At 40.3% G+C, this 15,480-nt stretch overlaps 1 protein-coding gene across 2 annotated transcripts in view; it reads left to right on the top strand.

Moving 5' to 3' along the window:
* The window catches only part of vps39 (VPS39 subunit of HOPS complex), a 32,396-nt gene that overhangs the window by 14,628 nt on the left and 2,288 nt on the right, over positions 1-15,480 (top strand). For both annotated transcript variants that reach the window (XM_083997997.1, XM_083997996.1), the window contains exons 15-23: positions 3,040-3,126; positions 4,597-4,670; positions 4,792-5,008; positions 6,944-7,072; positions 7,354-7,456; positions 8,332-8,377; positions 9,333-9,482; positions 14,365-14,499; positions 14,948-15,039. In XM_083997997.1, the coding sequence (XP_083854123.1) occupies positions 3,040-3,126; positions 4,597-4,670; positions 4,792-5,008; positions 6,944-7,072; positions 7,354-7,456; positions 8,332-8,377; positions 9,333-9,482; positions 14,365-14,499; positions 14,948-15,039 (1,033 nt within the window). The remainder of the gene's footprint in view (positions 1-3,039; positions 3,127-4,596; positions 4,671-4,791; positions 5,009-6,943; positions 7,073-7,353; positions 7,457-8,331; positions 8,378-9,332; positions 9,483-14,364; positions 14,500-14,947; positions 15,040-15,480) is intronic.

Below are 15,480 nucleotides of genomic sequence, written 5' to 3'. Positions count from 1 at the left end.
TGGCGGCTTCATTGAAAACAAATGCACATGTCCGGGAGGAGGGTTAGCAAAACGCAAAAGCGAGCAGACATAGTTCCCCTTTAATCTGACAACTCGTCATCAAGTTGGTGTCATCTGCACAAAGACACTAATGATAAGAAAAGGAGGTTGTTTATTCCATTGATTTCCAATCTGTGGGCGGGGGGGCCACTAGTGGCCAGCGAAGGTATTGGAAATGGGTCGACGATTAATTTGCAAAACACAAAATATTGGTGAGCAGATGTTATTATGAAAAAACTCACTGTATCAAACTAATAATAGGAACTTTAATGTTGGATGCTGGACCACACACTTGGTTTTTTTTATCTCCATTTGTAGCACTAAAAGACTGTATCCATGACAACAGCTGGAGTATCAAATTGGGTATCTCTGTTATTATCAACAGGAAGAATTAAAAGGAAAAAGAGTTGAGAGACAGATGGTGAACAGAAATGGGATCTCTCTCTCTCTCTCTCCTGCTTTGAGTTCAGTCTCCTGACTGTTAGAGATGAGTTTTGTTGGCCTCTGTATTGTTACGGGGTCTGATGCAGCCCACCAACATTTTTTGGATTCTGAAGTGAACCATGAGTTAGAAAAGATTGGGAACCACTGGTCTGTTCTCCTCTTGTTGTAAGAGAGACCTTTTGGGGACGTCCACATTCATTTCACGGTCCTAAGACTCCCATTAAATCTGTCTTGAATACACAACATGTGCCTTGCAGCAGTTGTAACAATATTAAACACTTTGGGGTTTTTTGGCTTTAACAATCATCAACAATCTGAAGCCTAAACGCATTATATTGGTGCATTTTTCCTTTTTTTCTATAACAGTTTGAGATCAGGACGTTGTTTTTCAATCCAAATCAAAATAAAAAAAACAGAACTCAGCCTTATTTCAAGAGGACAATTTATTTGCAGAGTGACTCGGTTTTCACCCGCCGCTGTCTCAAAAACATGCCATTAATGCCTCGCCCCTAATTGTGTATTTGTACTGTAAGTGTGCTCCTTTTGAAAATAAAAAAAAAGAAAAAGCAATTTGAATTCCAGTTGATTATGTGCGATTTGGGGTGTGAAAATGAACGGACACGGTCGGGATTCATACACCTCTTTCAGCTGTTGTTGCAAAACTCTCGAGTGCCGAGTTCAAGTACAAGGTCAACTATGCTTTTGTTGCGTGAATGAGTAATAGCCAATGTTACATAAGCAAAGTACAGCGGACAATATGCATTAACAAAAAAAAACATGACAATAAAAAAAGGAGTGGATAAACACACAAAACGAGTATGTAACCTAGAAACTAGTACGAGAAAGCGGCCAAATGGAAAATGCACACACAAATTAATGCCGTCTCAACATACTGTGTGAGCTGTTAGCTGGGTTTACAGGGGTATAAATGCATTTTTTTCCCTCAGTTTATTTTCCCTCTGTGCCTTCAAATCTGTTTTTATTCTAAAGAAATCTGCGCTGACCTTAATTCACCACAGAGTCAAACTGTTTTCAGCCCGTTCTCTCACACTGGGCATTTTGGCCTCCGAGACTAATTTCCTTGACAACGGCTCAGATCCATTAAGTTCCTTCAGTAAAGCCACGACAGTGAGCACATATACCCGCACCGCGCTCTCATTATCAATGTTATTAATCACACTTGGTGCTTCTCTTATCTAATCTCATCTGAAATGGGAGAAAAGTATCAGCCGTGGGTTTTTTGGGGGGTTTTATTGCAGTAATCTCTGCCTGCAACCGGTGCTTTGATTTAGATGAGAAGAAATAAAAGATGGTAGACAATTTGTCTGCAAGGAAAAGTTTCAAGTATTGCCTCATCGGTTGTCAGATGTTGTGTTATTTAAAATACTGGAAGTAAAAACAGACGTATACTTGGTTTTCTTGGCACATTGAGTCAAGAAACAAAGCTTTATTCTACAGGAAACACTGTGAGCTCGCTGAAGTCCATCTGTGAGGAGAGAGTCAGATCCCTTTCATGAAAGAAGCCGAGTACATACAGGGTCGTTTGTTTTCTCTTGTGGTTAAAAAGTCATTTCTATGTGATTTCAGAATATTATAATGAGGTTATAAGAGAAAACTAATGTCTCCGAGAGCGTATTAAATCACATTTCTGAGAGTCACTCTCTCTCCAAGTGATGTTTCCTCTCAGATCAACACTTAGCGTACGACGGAGAAGTCAATCAAAGGATAATGACTCATATCAGAGTTCAGTTTTATTTTGTGCGGTTTGTGGAGGAGTGTAGTTTATCTGTTGCAGACCTCAGCATGACAACTGAACACATCGCATTAAAACACAATGAAACATCTGTTCCCGATTTCTCTTTCAAATGGGTTGTTGAGTTTGGGGTTTAGTATTTAAATGAGGGATCGCTCCGACGCCAGACCTACATCGGCCTCTGCCAGCGGCTCTCCTCATTACATCCTCGTCCAGATACAATAGTCATTGTGAGCTGGATTGTTCCTTTGTGTTTGTTTCAAATTCAATAAGTACCAGTTGGTTGTGCTCGTATTCTCGGCGTTAGTTGGGATCAGCCCTGTCAGGATGCACACACACAGTTTATCTCAGAGGAGGTTTCCTGCCTGTGGTCAACCCGTGGTCGTCCCGGTAGATCCGAGCTGTCTTAGTGTTATTTAAGTTTGTGGTGGATTCTGGGTTGCGGTAGATACTGTAGATTTCACATTGTGAGAGCGAGCGAGCGAGCGAGCGCTGCTGGGTTTAATCGGCCTGCTGCAGTTTGTGTTCATGATGTCATGCTGCTGAAGTCTGCCGCTCTCTCACTCTGCCAACTCAAAGCAGCTGTTCCCGGCCACCAATTAACACTGTGTATGTGCGCCGTCCAATTTCAGTTTGACAGAGGAGTTATGTAACGCAGCGCAGCGCACACAAGCAGTAGGAGATTATGATGACGTCTTGCTACTTTCCATCATTCGGACTAATCTCACATTCTGTTCTTACTCACCCCTTCTTTTCACTCGCCTCCCCTCGCTCCTCTCTTCACCCGGTTTGCCCTCTCGCAGCTCTGCAGGTGCTGCTGGATCAGTCCACCAAGGCCAACTCTCCGCTGAAGGGCCACGAGCGAACGGTGGAGTACCTCCAGAGACTGGGTAAGGATCATCGAAGCTGTTTCTACTTGGAGCATCAAAGTTGTCCCCCCACCACGAGATACTATGTGAAGCTAGTTGGGAAATCTTTGACTCTGATTGATGGTGACTGTTGGATCAAATGTATAGTCCGCATCTGTTGCAGCCTTTCATATTCGTCTGGCACCGGCTGAATGTGAGGGGGTTTTTGTGTGCCAGTGTTTTCTCAATAGTTGTTACCAGCACAACAGGGATGTTAACACAACTCCTCCACTCATTGGGGAGCAACGTGAGGACTCTTTACAGTTAATTTGTTATCGAGACGCTGTGACATCACAACCACGGCAACGGTTTTATTGTTCGTTTACCATTTTTCCTAAAACCATTAATTAAAAATCTATCTATCTATCTATCTATCTATCTATCTATCTATCTATCTATCTATCTATCTATCTATCTATCTATCTATCTATCTATCTATCTATCTATCTATCTATCTATCTATCTATCTATCTATCTATCTATCTATCTATCTATCTATCTATCTATCTATCTATCTATCTATCTATCCTGGTTGAAGGTTTTCTCTTGGCTGCTGTTTGTTTTCACCACACCGTCTCCTGCTTCTGATTAACATGAAGAGCGATCCAGTAAATTTCCTGTCAAATTTGTTGTAGTGGCGAAAAAACAACAAACCTCCTCAGCTGTGGTTTGAAGCTATCATTAATATAATGATAACAACTATCTTCAATACAATTATCTACAATCATGCACACACTGTACCACATTTTTGTGCAACAATTATTAACTTAATTAATCAGTTTTCTTTTAAAACTGGATGAGAGATCTTGATTGACAGTTTTTTTTTTTTACTGTTTTTCAGTCCAAGGCAACATCTGTAAATGTTTTGTCCAACATCGTAGAAAGATATAAAACAGAGAAAAGCAGCAAATCTCCTATTGGCATGGAACTGATGAATGTTTATCATTTTTGGAGAATAATAATGACTTAACTGATAAATACTTTATCATAAGAAAAGTTGCCGTTTAATTTTCCGTTAAGTTAGAAATTATTTTTTTTATATTTCAAGAACATCTGCCTTTAGCAGAGGGACCACAGCCTCGTATTGATATATATATATATATATATATATATATATATATATATATATATATATATATATATATATATATATATATATATATATATATATATATATATATATATATATATATATATATATATATATAAAACACTGTAGGACGATGATGGGCTGTTTTATTATCACGATCAGCCTGTTTGTTCTGTGCTTCCTGTGCAAATGACTCACAGTCATTCATTGATGCTGCCTACGGCTTGAAAGAAAGTTATTTCTAAAACTATGATGCTTGAAAATGGCCTCAATCATGTTCTTATAGCTTCTTATTTCCTGTTTTCCTCTGAGCTCCCTTGATGACGTTAAACTAACTTGTTTCCTGTGATCCTCTGACACAGGAGTGGAGAACCTGGGCATCATCTTTGAGTTTTCTCCCTGGGTGCTGAAGATCTGTCCTGAGGACGGGCTCAAGGTGGGAAAATGTCTTTTTTTTTTACTGTGTTTAACTTCAAACACAAACTCACGTAACCTCCAGATATCCCATTAGACCTCTGTTTATTTATAAACTGTGGTTTCGGTTTATTTTTATCCAGATTTTCACCGAGGACCTGAACGAGGTGGAGACTTTGCCCCGAGACAAGGTGCTGAATTTCCTGAGGGACGGTTTCACGGAGCTCGCCATCCCGTATTTGGAGCACATCCTCTACGTGTGGGACGAGAAAGGGCCGGAGTTTCACAATGTGCTGATCCAGCTCTACCTGGAGAGGGTTCAGGGCCTCATGAAGGAGTACCTCAGCTCGCTGCCAGAAGGTACGACCAAGAGAAGACGTGCAGTTAATTTAAGGTTACAGCAAGTTTTTAAAAGTTTTAAAAGTACAGAAATTATTCAAATTAACGACATTTCAGCAAGAAATTGGGCTTAGTTGTCATTTTTTCCCCCACTGATGCCTACCTGAAGCAACCCTAGAAAATAAAGGAAATGCGAGTGTGTTATTGTAGCGTCAGAGCTGTAAAGGCAACCTGAGCCTGGAGCGTGAATATCTTTTTCCACCAGCACTGTTTTTGAAAACCAACATCGTGCCAGAAGAAAAGTTTATTTCTCTAATTAATCGTAGCATTTTCATGAGATTACATCACCGCGCATGGGTTCAGTTTGCCGTTGCTTCTCCTCATCCAGAGGGTTGTCTCCGATCGCTCTGCAAATAAAGCCTGTGTCAGGGCTTATTATGAACTCCATTTATCTCCGTGTGTTTGTGCCTTTTTAATGCTCATCCAGGGACCCGGGGACCGTGCATTGAAACGGACCTCGGCAGTAAAGGCAGAGAGGCTCATTAATGTGCACTCCGTCTTCGAAATAAACTAATAAACGCAGCTAAAGGAATTAATAAATCTGTCCTTGTGGCATGTTATTGCCTCACGTTGTTTCACGAGGCATCTCGCAGTGCACTGTATAGCCCGTGATATTTAAATATTGTTTTTCTGAGGCTGTTGTTCTTCTGCAATAGGACCTTGTGTGACCAAATATTGTAAATAGTCCAGCCTGCTGCAGCAGTAAATGCACAGTGTAGTTTCCTATAGAGGGATTTTCAGTCTATGTCACTGTAGCCCTGACGACGTCTTGTTGAGCTGTTGGTTGCACTAATCGTTTTGATAAAAATAACAAAAAATGCTTAAGTTTTACAGCATGCCATCAACTCACACCCCTTTCAAGGCAGACGAGAGAGAAAATAGTACATTGAAGATTAATTTGGAGCAATATAATGTGTTAGACATGTTAGTTTGAACGGTGATAAAGCTGGATAGGCCCGTAGGCACAGCTGTATAACTGCAGCAAATGAGTTGTGAAATGTTTACTACAGTAACGACAGTGACTGAAGACGAAGTCACAGAGTAATGGAAAGCAAGCTAAGATTAATTAACGTTATGTTATTTTAAATTACTTACTCAGCCATGCAGGAGCAGTTCACGGTCAGGATGCAGTTGTTCTCCTTGTTCACATTGACCCAGACTTTATACATGTCTGTCCCCTTCCCTCGTCTTTGACTAAGGAGCCACGAAGTTTTGTAATTGTGTAAGAGTATTTTCCTTAACATGATTGTCTGTTTCATAGTTGTAGATAACCAACGCTCGGCAACTCGATCCTCCATCCTAGGAGAATGATTGACGATTTTTTCTTTGTTTTTCCGTTATAAAACACTCTTTTATCAGTTAGGTGTTAAACTGTTGTAGTACGGTGACAACATCACTAGCTAACATCGCTTTGAATAAACCAGATCCATGGAGTAAACTTCAAGGTATGACAACCAGTCACGCATCCGCAGTGTTGGTAACAAATAATCCCTCTATACATTAATTATAACTGCTGTACCTAAAAAAAAGAAAAAAAAGATGTGAAACGCATTTTTTTCTTACCAAAACACATGAGTGCCGTGTGTTTCCCTCATAAAACATTGAAAACTCTGATTTCTGACTGCAGATAACTTCTACAAAAAGCAAAATAACCTAATTATGCAACTTTTTCATTCTGAATTTAATTCGGCTTCTATGATTTAAACGTGTCGAATAACGACTCAATAACTCAAACAGGATTTTTTTTTGTTAAAAAGCAGCAAAGAGTCAAAGGTGGCATCAATAAATTCCTGATTTGTATTTGCTTACATTTATCTTCCTGGACTTATCAATTAACGGAGGAATCCTTCCAGCTGGAGATGGTAAAATAAAAAAACCTGTTGTCCGCTGTTGTAGGCGTTCCAGCTGTTGCTGCAGGAACGGAGCAAGGCAAACTGGGAGAGTTCAGGAACAAGCTGCTGACGTTCCTGGATATTTCCACCAGCTACGAACCGGCCAGACTCATCAGTGACTTTCCCTTCGATGGTAAGAACCGAAGCTTCACTACGACACATGTGAGGACGTATGGAAATGTGATGGTGTCGACATATACGATCTATAGAAGTCGATATGGAGAGGAAGCATGTTTTAAAACCACGATAGGCTTTAGGGTCAGGATGTATGGAACAGGTCCACCCTCCCCAAAGAAAAACAGTGTATTTCCTTTATTTCCCATGACCTCATGTACATATGTTCTCAGCTATAGGGGAAAGTTTTACCGGGGTTTTTACAGGCTTAACCTTTGACCTTGTTTTCCATATCTTCAGGCCTGCTGGAGGAGCGGGCTAAGCTGCTGGGCCGGATGGGTAAACACGAGCAGGCGCTCTTCATCTACGTCCACGTCCTCAAAGACACACACATGGCTGAAGAGTGAGTACTACAGTAGTACAGGACAATAGCCAGATTTCAGCTAATGTTATTGAGTAGCAGCAGCTAGTTTATGTCTGTAAAAAAGAATTAAACAGTAAGATAACGATAAAAAGAAAAAAGTTGTAGAAAGTTGTTTTATACGACGGAATATTAGGGCCACATTGGAAACTTGGAGACTTGGAAAATAAGTCATAGTTTTACGAGAACTAAGTTATAATATTACAAGAATAAAGTCATATTATGAGAAAAAGTCATAATTTTACGAGAAAAAAGTTATATTACAAGAATAAAGTGGCAATTTTTTGAGAAAAAAGTCATAGTTTTATAAGAATAAAGTCATAATTTTACGAGATAAAGTTATAGTTTTATGAGATAAAGTCATAGTTTTATGATAATAAAGTTATAATATTACAAGAATAAAGTCATAATATTATGAGAAAAAAGTCATAATTTTACGAGAATAAAGTGGCATGAGGAAAAAAGCAGCGATATCCTCCAAGTCCGCCTGGTTCTTTCTGCAGAATAGATGCATTTTCTTGCATATTGCACAATGCTCCACGGCCTCATTTTAACAACTTTGCTAATATTCTGACTTTTTTCTCGTAAAACTATAACTTTTATTCTTGAAAAAAATCTCAATCTGGCCCTAATACTCCGTCGTAGTTTTATGCCCTGAAACCATATTTAATTACAGTATGGAGCTGTTCTGCCAGGCAAGCTAAATGATATTTAAGGCCCATGTGACCTAATTGAGCCATCCCGATTACCTAATTACATCATTACAGCGCTGTGAGCATTGATCAACATCATGAAAATAACTGGAACTATCATGTTTTGTATTTGTTTGTCTGTTTTTCTCTCCGTGCGCTCTGCAGATACTGCCACCGGCACTACAACAGCTCAGTTGAGGGAAATAAAGACGTAAGTGGCTTTTAGTGTAATTTCATTTTGATTTGTGCCGTCGTTTTGTTCATTTTACATTCTGCTTGGATTTTGTCGTTTGTTGTGTCCTCTTAGATTTTTATTATACCTCTGATGTATTTGTTGCTGTTGTTGGTGGTGTTTCTTTTTTCCCCTTTTCTGGTTTTATGACCATATTTTTTCATTTGCTACGCTCTGCTGCCTTCTGTTAAGTGCCTCAGTGTTTGCAGGAAGTGCTACACAAATATAATGGATTATTTATGGTACATGCACAATGCCAGTGCTACAAAATAAAAAACAACTACTAATATCTCCAGTTTTCTTCTCAACCAAACTAAAAAAATTACAGCCTCTATTGCTTGTCATGTTTTTTTCATATTTTTTAATTAAATATTGCTTGAATAAACTAATACTAAAATCCTGAAAATCAGTGAATAAGCAATGGATTATTTGGTTAAACTCATTAAATCACAAGGTCAGAGAGAAACAAAATCTCTGCTTGAACAAGTCTTCTGTTAATATTAAACTCATTATGATTAAAGGTCAGATCTTATAAACTCAGCAGCATGCATTAATGATGGATTTCTATTCTTTTTACCTTTTATTTATTAATGACATTTTGACTTAATTTCCTGTGTCATCTCATTACTCTAATCATTTATCCTCTCATTACCTACCTTTGCAAATATAATACACCTCTCTTTATTCCCTGTTTCAGTTCATTAGTGATATTTTTCATTCTATAAAGGACTTAATTATAGCGATTAGATGGTTTTTTGTTGTTTGGCCTTGGCCTGTGTGTGCTATTCTTTACATTCTTCTGGCATTTACTGTGCAACAAACTCTCTCATTTCTAAACCACCCAGTCATTTAATAGAGAAAGAGAGAGATTCTTATCCAGATAAAATCCTCGACTTGGGATTAGTATCTTATCTGTTGTATTTGTGCTCTGCAGGTTTATCTGTCTCTGCTGCGAATGTACCTGTCACCCCCGGACGTCCACTGCCTGGGGCCGATCAAGATGGAGCTGTCGGGGCCTCAGGCCAACCTCCAGGCCGCCCTGCAGGTCCTGGAGCTCCACCACAGCAAGCTCAACACCACCAAGGTAAACAACAGCACAGAGCAGAGCAGCACGCCATCGCTCACCAGGGCCACTTAAGTAGCAACGGCAGTCTGGTAAAACTCACTAATAATCCTGTTTTATTTACGTCTCCTCGGGGTGAAACATGTTTACAGTTTCAACACAGATCAGGCTGTGTCAGTATCTAGAGGGCTGTCAATCACAGAGATTTTACTCCACGGCGCTAAATGCTTTCTCTAAAGTCTTCTCAGACTCATTTTCTTGCAACTTCCTTCTGCAGCAAACTTCAAACAGCTCATTAAAAAAAAAAACCCAGAGCACAAGAAATTAGCTTCTAATTCAAGCCAGAGCTTTATTGTTATTAACTGGCACTTTGCATTTTGCTCAGATTCCCTAATCAGATTCAGTCCTAAATCAGACAAGATGTGGCAGCGAAAGAAAAGTGACACTGATGAGAGAGCTGGTTTGTTTAAGATGGATTAAAACCACATAAAATAAATAAATAAATAACACGATTGAGGATGATATGCAATCACACAAATGTTGTCACTGGGCATTTGGTGTGAAATTAAAGTGGCGACTGAACTGAACAGAGCAGAGCAGAACTCCTTTTTACAGATTTGATTCAGTTTGTTTTTAGAGCGAGATCAGTGGGGTTTAGCACTGTTGGGGGTAATCAAGCTGCTGCCTTTGTGATAGAAAAAGATCCATAGAACCAGGAAAGAAAAAAAAGAGAAAGATTTCCTAGCAGGGAGCCGTTCTCCCACGAGAAGCATCTGTGTTGTAATGTGAATTTCTCTCTGATGAAATTCCTCTCACATGTCTCGTTTCCCATCTCTGCACCTACACCCAAAATAGAAAAGAGTTAATTGAATGAAAGCGGTTTTGTTGAAAACTAGCTCATGACCTATTTTTCCTGTCAAACCTTTACGTCACAATCCACTAGTAAAGACATTTTTAGAGCGCTTTATAAAGGTGTTCTTCCTTTTTCAACATGATTCAGCTGCAAACTGCGTAAAAATCTCTCTACACGTCAGCAGATCGTGATTCTCTTGTTTCCATATCTTATCACAAAAGAAAACAGAGAAGCCTCTACCTCTACTGTGTCACTCTGAGGTCTTGAAGCTGTTGTTGCGAGTTGTTTTCAGGTTGTAAAACGCACCGTCACAACCTGTATCTGTGATTTAACCTGGATGTGATTGTGCGTGAAAGGCACCGCCGATCTGTGTCCGATCCCGCAAAATGTCAAATTAAGAGTCTCTCAGGGGGAACGCTGCAGGTTTTATGAGCGTCGTTTGGCTTCAGATCCCAGAGTCGACCGGACCGGACCAGTATGGACGGACTTCCTGCGCCACTCGCTCACTCACTTTGCTTCGCTGCACTTCCCTCATTGACTTTAATGGCAACGTACTTTTCATTTCCCCTGGCCTCGCTCCCAGACTCTGCCTCGCCAAGAGAGAAGAAGGAAGACAAGACAAGACTGAGCAAAACTTCAACATGAGGCCGTTTTTTTTGTTGTTGTTGTTGGTTTTTTAACAGTTCATCTTCTCTTGCACATGAACTGTAGGTGGTTCAACTTCGTTCATTTAAAGGGATAGATCGACATGTTGGCAAATTCTCCTATCACCATGATCCCTATAGTCATAGCAGTAGGTTCATTACCTTTAATCATGTATAATTATGTAACATTACGACACACGATGCAAATACTCTGAACTACTTGCTCTTCTGAAATCACTCCGCCCAGCAGCCGTGTCTGAAATGTAGTTTCGGCTGCATTTGCCTCTAAAACAACTCTGCCTCATAATGTTACATGATTATCTCATAGCGTGGTGAATGTGCAGGTCACAACTTGTCCACCAGAGCGTTTTTCAGTTGTTGGATTGTGTATTTGATGAGTTTGATGACCTGTACCGTTCACCTCCATTGTGTTCACTGAGCAGCTCACGTCTCTGCCCCGCTGATCTCAAAACAACATGCACCGATAATTAAAGGTAACGAACCTACTGCTATGACTATAGGGATTATGGTGATAGGAGAATTTGCCAAAATGTTGAACTATCCCTTTAAGATGATGATGAAACAGCATCAGAAACTTCCTCCCCTAACATGTATAGACATTAGACATTAGCTTGAGTTTCTGTCCAAACCTGACACGTGTCAGAGAGACTAACTGAGCCTAAACCAAACCCAAAAGACCGCAGACGTCGAGCCCAACCCGTGTTGTTGTTACCATGGTAACCCCATCTTCCAAATAACCATCAAAAGCCCGACATGACCCAACTCGAACATCATTTCACAATGCGATCTCTCTGTCAGAGACTCAGGTTGTGTTTTGTGTTGTGGTACAGATTCACAAAATTCATTCACATTCTCGAATTCCTTCCACAACTCTATGAATGAATGAACGCCTTTCATGACATCGTGCAGTGTTGTTATCTACCTATTTAAACCACTATCACACTTCACCTCAGTATTATTTTCACCTCGCCATCGAGTTCGACCGAGACAACGTATCATACAAACTCATTTGTTTTGTGAACGTCTGTCTTAAAGCAGAAGTGAGTGATATATTTGTGTTAATATAGGTCTTAAATAGTTATATCTTCCGACAGCAATCACTTACATAGAGTGTTTGGTCTGAATCACGGGTCTGTCAGTCACTCTGCTCTGCTCTGAGCCGAGGAGAAAACATTTATCGTATCCTACAGTTTTTATCCAATGAGGAGAGAGAACGGCATGCAGGGCTGTGTGTGCAGCCAAGGAACGCCGTGAATGTGGCAACGTAGGGACGAGGACTGTTATGGTGCGTTCAAGGAAACTCGTATTTTTCCGACCGTGAAGTGGTACCAGTTCGATCTGGTACGAGTTCACCGGTCGGAAGTTACGAGTGGCCGTTATAGTGACTTTCACCGGTAAAACAGGTCGGAAAAACACGAGTGGGTTGCCTGGAACGCTACAAAGTCGTAAGTTGTGACTTGAAGCTGTAATTTACGATTTCAAAAGCCTGCCTGGAACGCAGCATTAGCGAAAACGACCGGACCACTTACTTCTGCTTTAAGGACTTGTTCAGGTGAAAGCTGAAAGCTCCTTCTTGGCCGACAAGTCTGACAATGTGTAAATTTATTCCAGAGCGACTGTTTTGTCAGCTACAGTTTCCAAGGTCAAGAATGAGGATGAAGTCTCAGCTCTGTCTGCTCTTCCTCCTCCTCCTCCTGCCGCTGCTGCTGCTTAGTGTCTGTGTGTATATGACCAACAATAGCCAGACTGCTGCTGAAGGATTTTTCAGACGCTGCAGCCGGTGAACACAAAACATTTTCATTCACATTCTTCAGACGGAGCAGTCTCCACTCTGCAGCTTTACATTTACAAACCTGCTTCTTAGGACTCAAGGCCAGAGCTCAGACCTGCTCCTGCTTCTCCTAAAGTCTCTGACGACTCTCACTGAATCTGAAAATCTCTTCAGTGTTCGCCTTAAAGGTGCTGTAGGGATGGAGAAACTATTCTGGAGCTTTTTTTTTTACAAAATAGTTTGAAATCTTCTTCACACTCCGATTGCAACCAGTTAATTACAGTAAATGCTTTTTCACAAAAATGTAAAAAGTCAGTAATCTGTGGGACGGACAATCCTGTAAAAACAGCATCCAATCATCTTGAACGTCACATTTAAGCATTTCCTCTACCTATTTAAAACATCGTGTTTCATGCCAAGAAATCAGCAGTTTGTTGTAAAACTATTATAAAATAAAATTCTGAAATATCCGTAACCAGAAAGACTAGTCTCCTCCCTTCACTGGCTCCCGGTTAAGTTCAGGATTGATTTTAATATTCCTTTATTTGTTTTTAAGTCTCTGAATGGACTGGCCCCAGAATACTTGTCCAACCTTATTAATGTACATCGACCCCCCAGAGCCCCGAGGTCATCCGACCAGTTGGTTCTGAAGGAGATCGAGCCTTTGCAGTTGCGGCTCCCACACTGTGGAACTCTCTGCCACTTTCTGTGCGGTCTGCAACGAGCCTCTCTACTTTCAAAACGCACCTTAAGACCCACTTGTTTACTCTGGCCTTTGGCTGAGTTAAGTCACTGTATTTTGTATTTATACTGTCTTACTGTTCTCATGTGTATTGCTTATTTGTTCGTATGTCATACTGCTTTGCTTGTTTTGCTACCGTTGCTGACTATTTTATCCTGTAAAGCACTTTGGCTGGCCTTTGGCCTTTAAATGTGCTATATAAATAAAGTTGACATTGACATTGACATTGACACAGACACACCAAATGCTGCCCTTTCCCGTGTCAGTTGATGACGTATTTTTTGTGGGACACCAGATCTATAGTCTATAGGGCGGTCTTCACACAAAATAAATTCTTCTGTTGCCGTTTTACGACAAACTGCTGAGTTTTTGGCATGAAACTTGATGTTTTAAGTCTCTCATGACACAATTAAATCGGATCTATTCACTAAAATTGAGGTTTTTTCCAAATTGAGGTACCATGGCGAGTTTCTCTTCCGCTTCCGCTTAGGCTCTCTATTACAGTATGATGTTAGATGTTTTCTTTCATGTGAATGAGCCATGAGAATAAGCTGGCGGACAGTTAGCGATGCTGCGCAGTGACACGCGACAGAAAGCCACGTTGCTCACATTAGGATTACGTTGGGTGAAGCCGCGAGGGCGACACCGTCACAGCTTCAGAGAGAAGTCTGAGGAAAGGAGCTTGGACTTCTGACTTGTGTATATTCACAAAGTGACCTGATAGAACCATATTTTCCCAGGATCTCCAACCCTAACCTTTACACAGGAGGAGTGGCCGCAACTGTTGGTCATCTGTCAGAGACGTGAATTAGAAACTAAATGATGTCCGGCGGCCCCGCAGCGTTTTAACAAGCCGCCTGTTTGGTTTCCAGGCCATCAATCTGCTCCCGGCAAACACTCAGATCCGGGAGATCCGGGTTTTCCTGGAGAGCGTCCTGGAGGAGAAGGCTCAGAGGAAACGCTGCAACCAGGTGCTGAAGAGTCTGCTGCAGGCCGAGTTCCTCCGGGTGAGTCCAGCTGGGTCCGTTTACACCGCGCTTCATGCAAATAAGATCAAAGAATTAAGTTGTTAACACTAACACGGTGTCAGATGGTTTGGTGAAGTGAAAGAAAATCTTCATGTGGTGGTTTTTTCTTTCTTTTTTTATTCAAACAGAATCTGTGCCTCTGTCCTTAAAAAGATAATGTGATCCTTTGAAATAGTACATTTATATATATTTATAGTACATTTAAAGGCAGAGAACATGGAGCCTCTCTTCATCTGAAAGAGATTCAGTAATTATTTAAGCACATTTCAGCAAGTGGATGTGGAAACGAGATCTTCAGGGTGAAGGACAAACCGTCTGAACCATGTGACCATCGGACAAAACAGAAAACATTGAAAGAATCAGTGATGAAAATGGTTGTTTATCGATTCACGGCTCATTGTTTTTTTGTTGTCATTGTTTTGTTCAGGTGCAGGAAGAGCGAATCTTCCACCAGCAGGTGAAATGTGTCATCACAGAGGAAAAGACCTGCAGAGTCTGCAAGAAGAAAATAGGAAACAGGTAAAAACATCTGAAGTGTTTGTCAATTTATATGAAACTGTGCTTTTATTTCTGTAAATACTTTATAAATTTGTATTTTTCCATCATCTGTTTTTTGCTCCTTTCTGTTTAGTTTAGTTTAGTTTAGTTTAGTTTAGTTTATTCGATCTTTTGCACAAATTATTTACAGTCAAGCATCAATCGACCTTCAATAATACATTCCTTAGTTCATAAATATCACATAAATCGAAAAGATGTAGGCTGAAGCTATCCAGATTATGAGCGCCGACCCTTTAATTCATCATTTCAGTTAAACCATTCGAGCTCTTCATGGGTTCAGTGTAACAGAAAGAAGCAGATATCTTAAAATGAACAAATGAAGCCAAAATAAAGAGAAGATAAATAATGTATTAATGTTTTTAATGTCATCTTTTCACTGCACATATTGAGAAAAGCTGGGAA

The sequence above is a fragment of the Trachurus trachurus genome, assembly GCF_905171665.1.
Source record: "Trachurus trachurus genome assembly, chromosome: 22".
NCBI classification, from domain to species: Eukaryota; Metazoa; Chordata; class Actinopteri; order Carangiformes; family Carangidae; genus Trachurus; species Trachurus trachurus.
The sequence above is the reverse complement of the archived record's forward strand: the minus strand, read 5'-3'. Positions and strand labels throughout refer to the sequence as shown.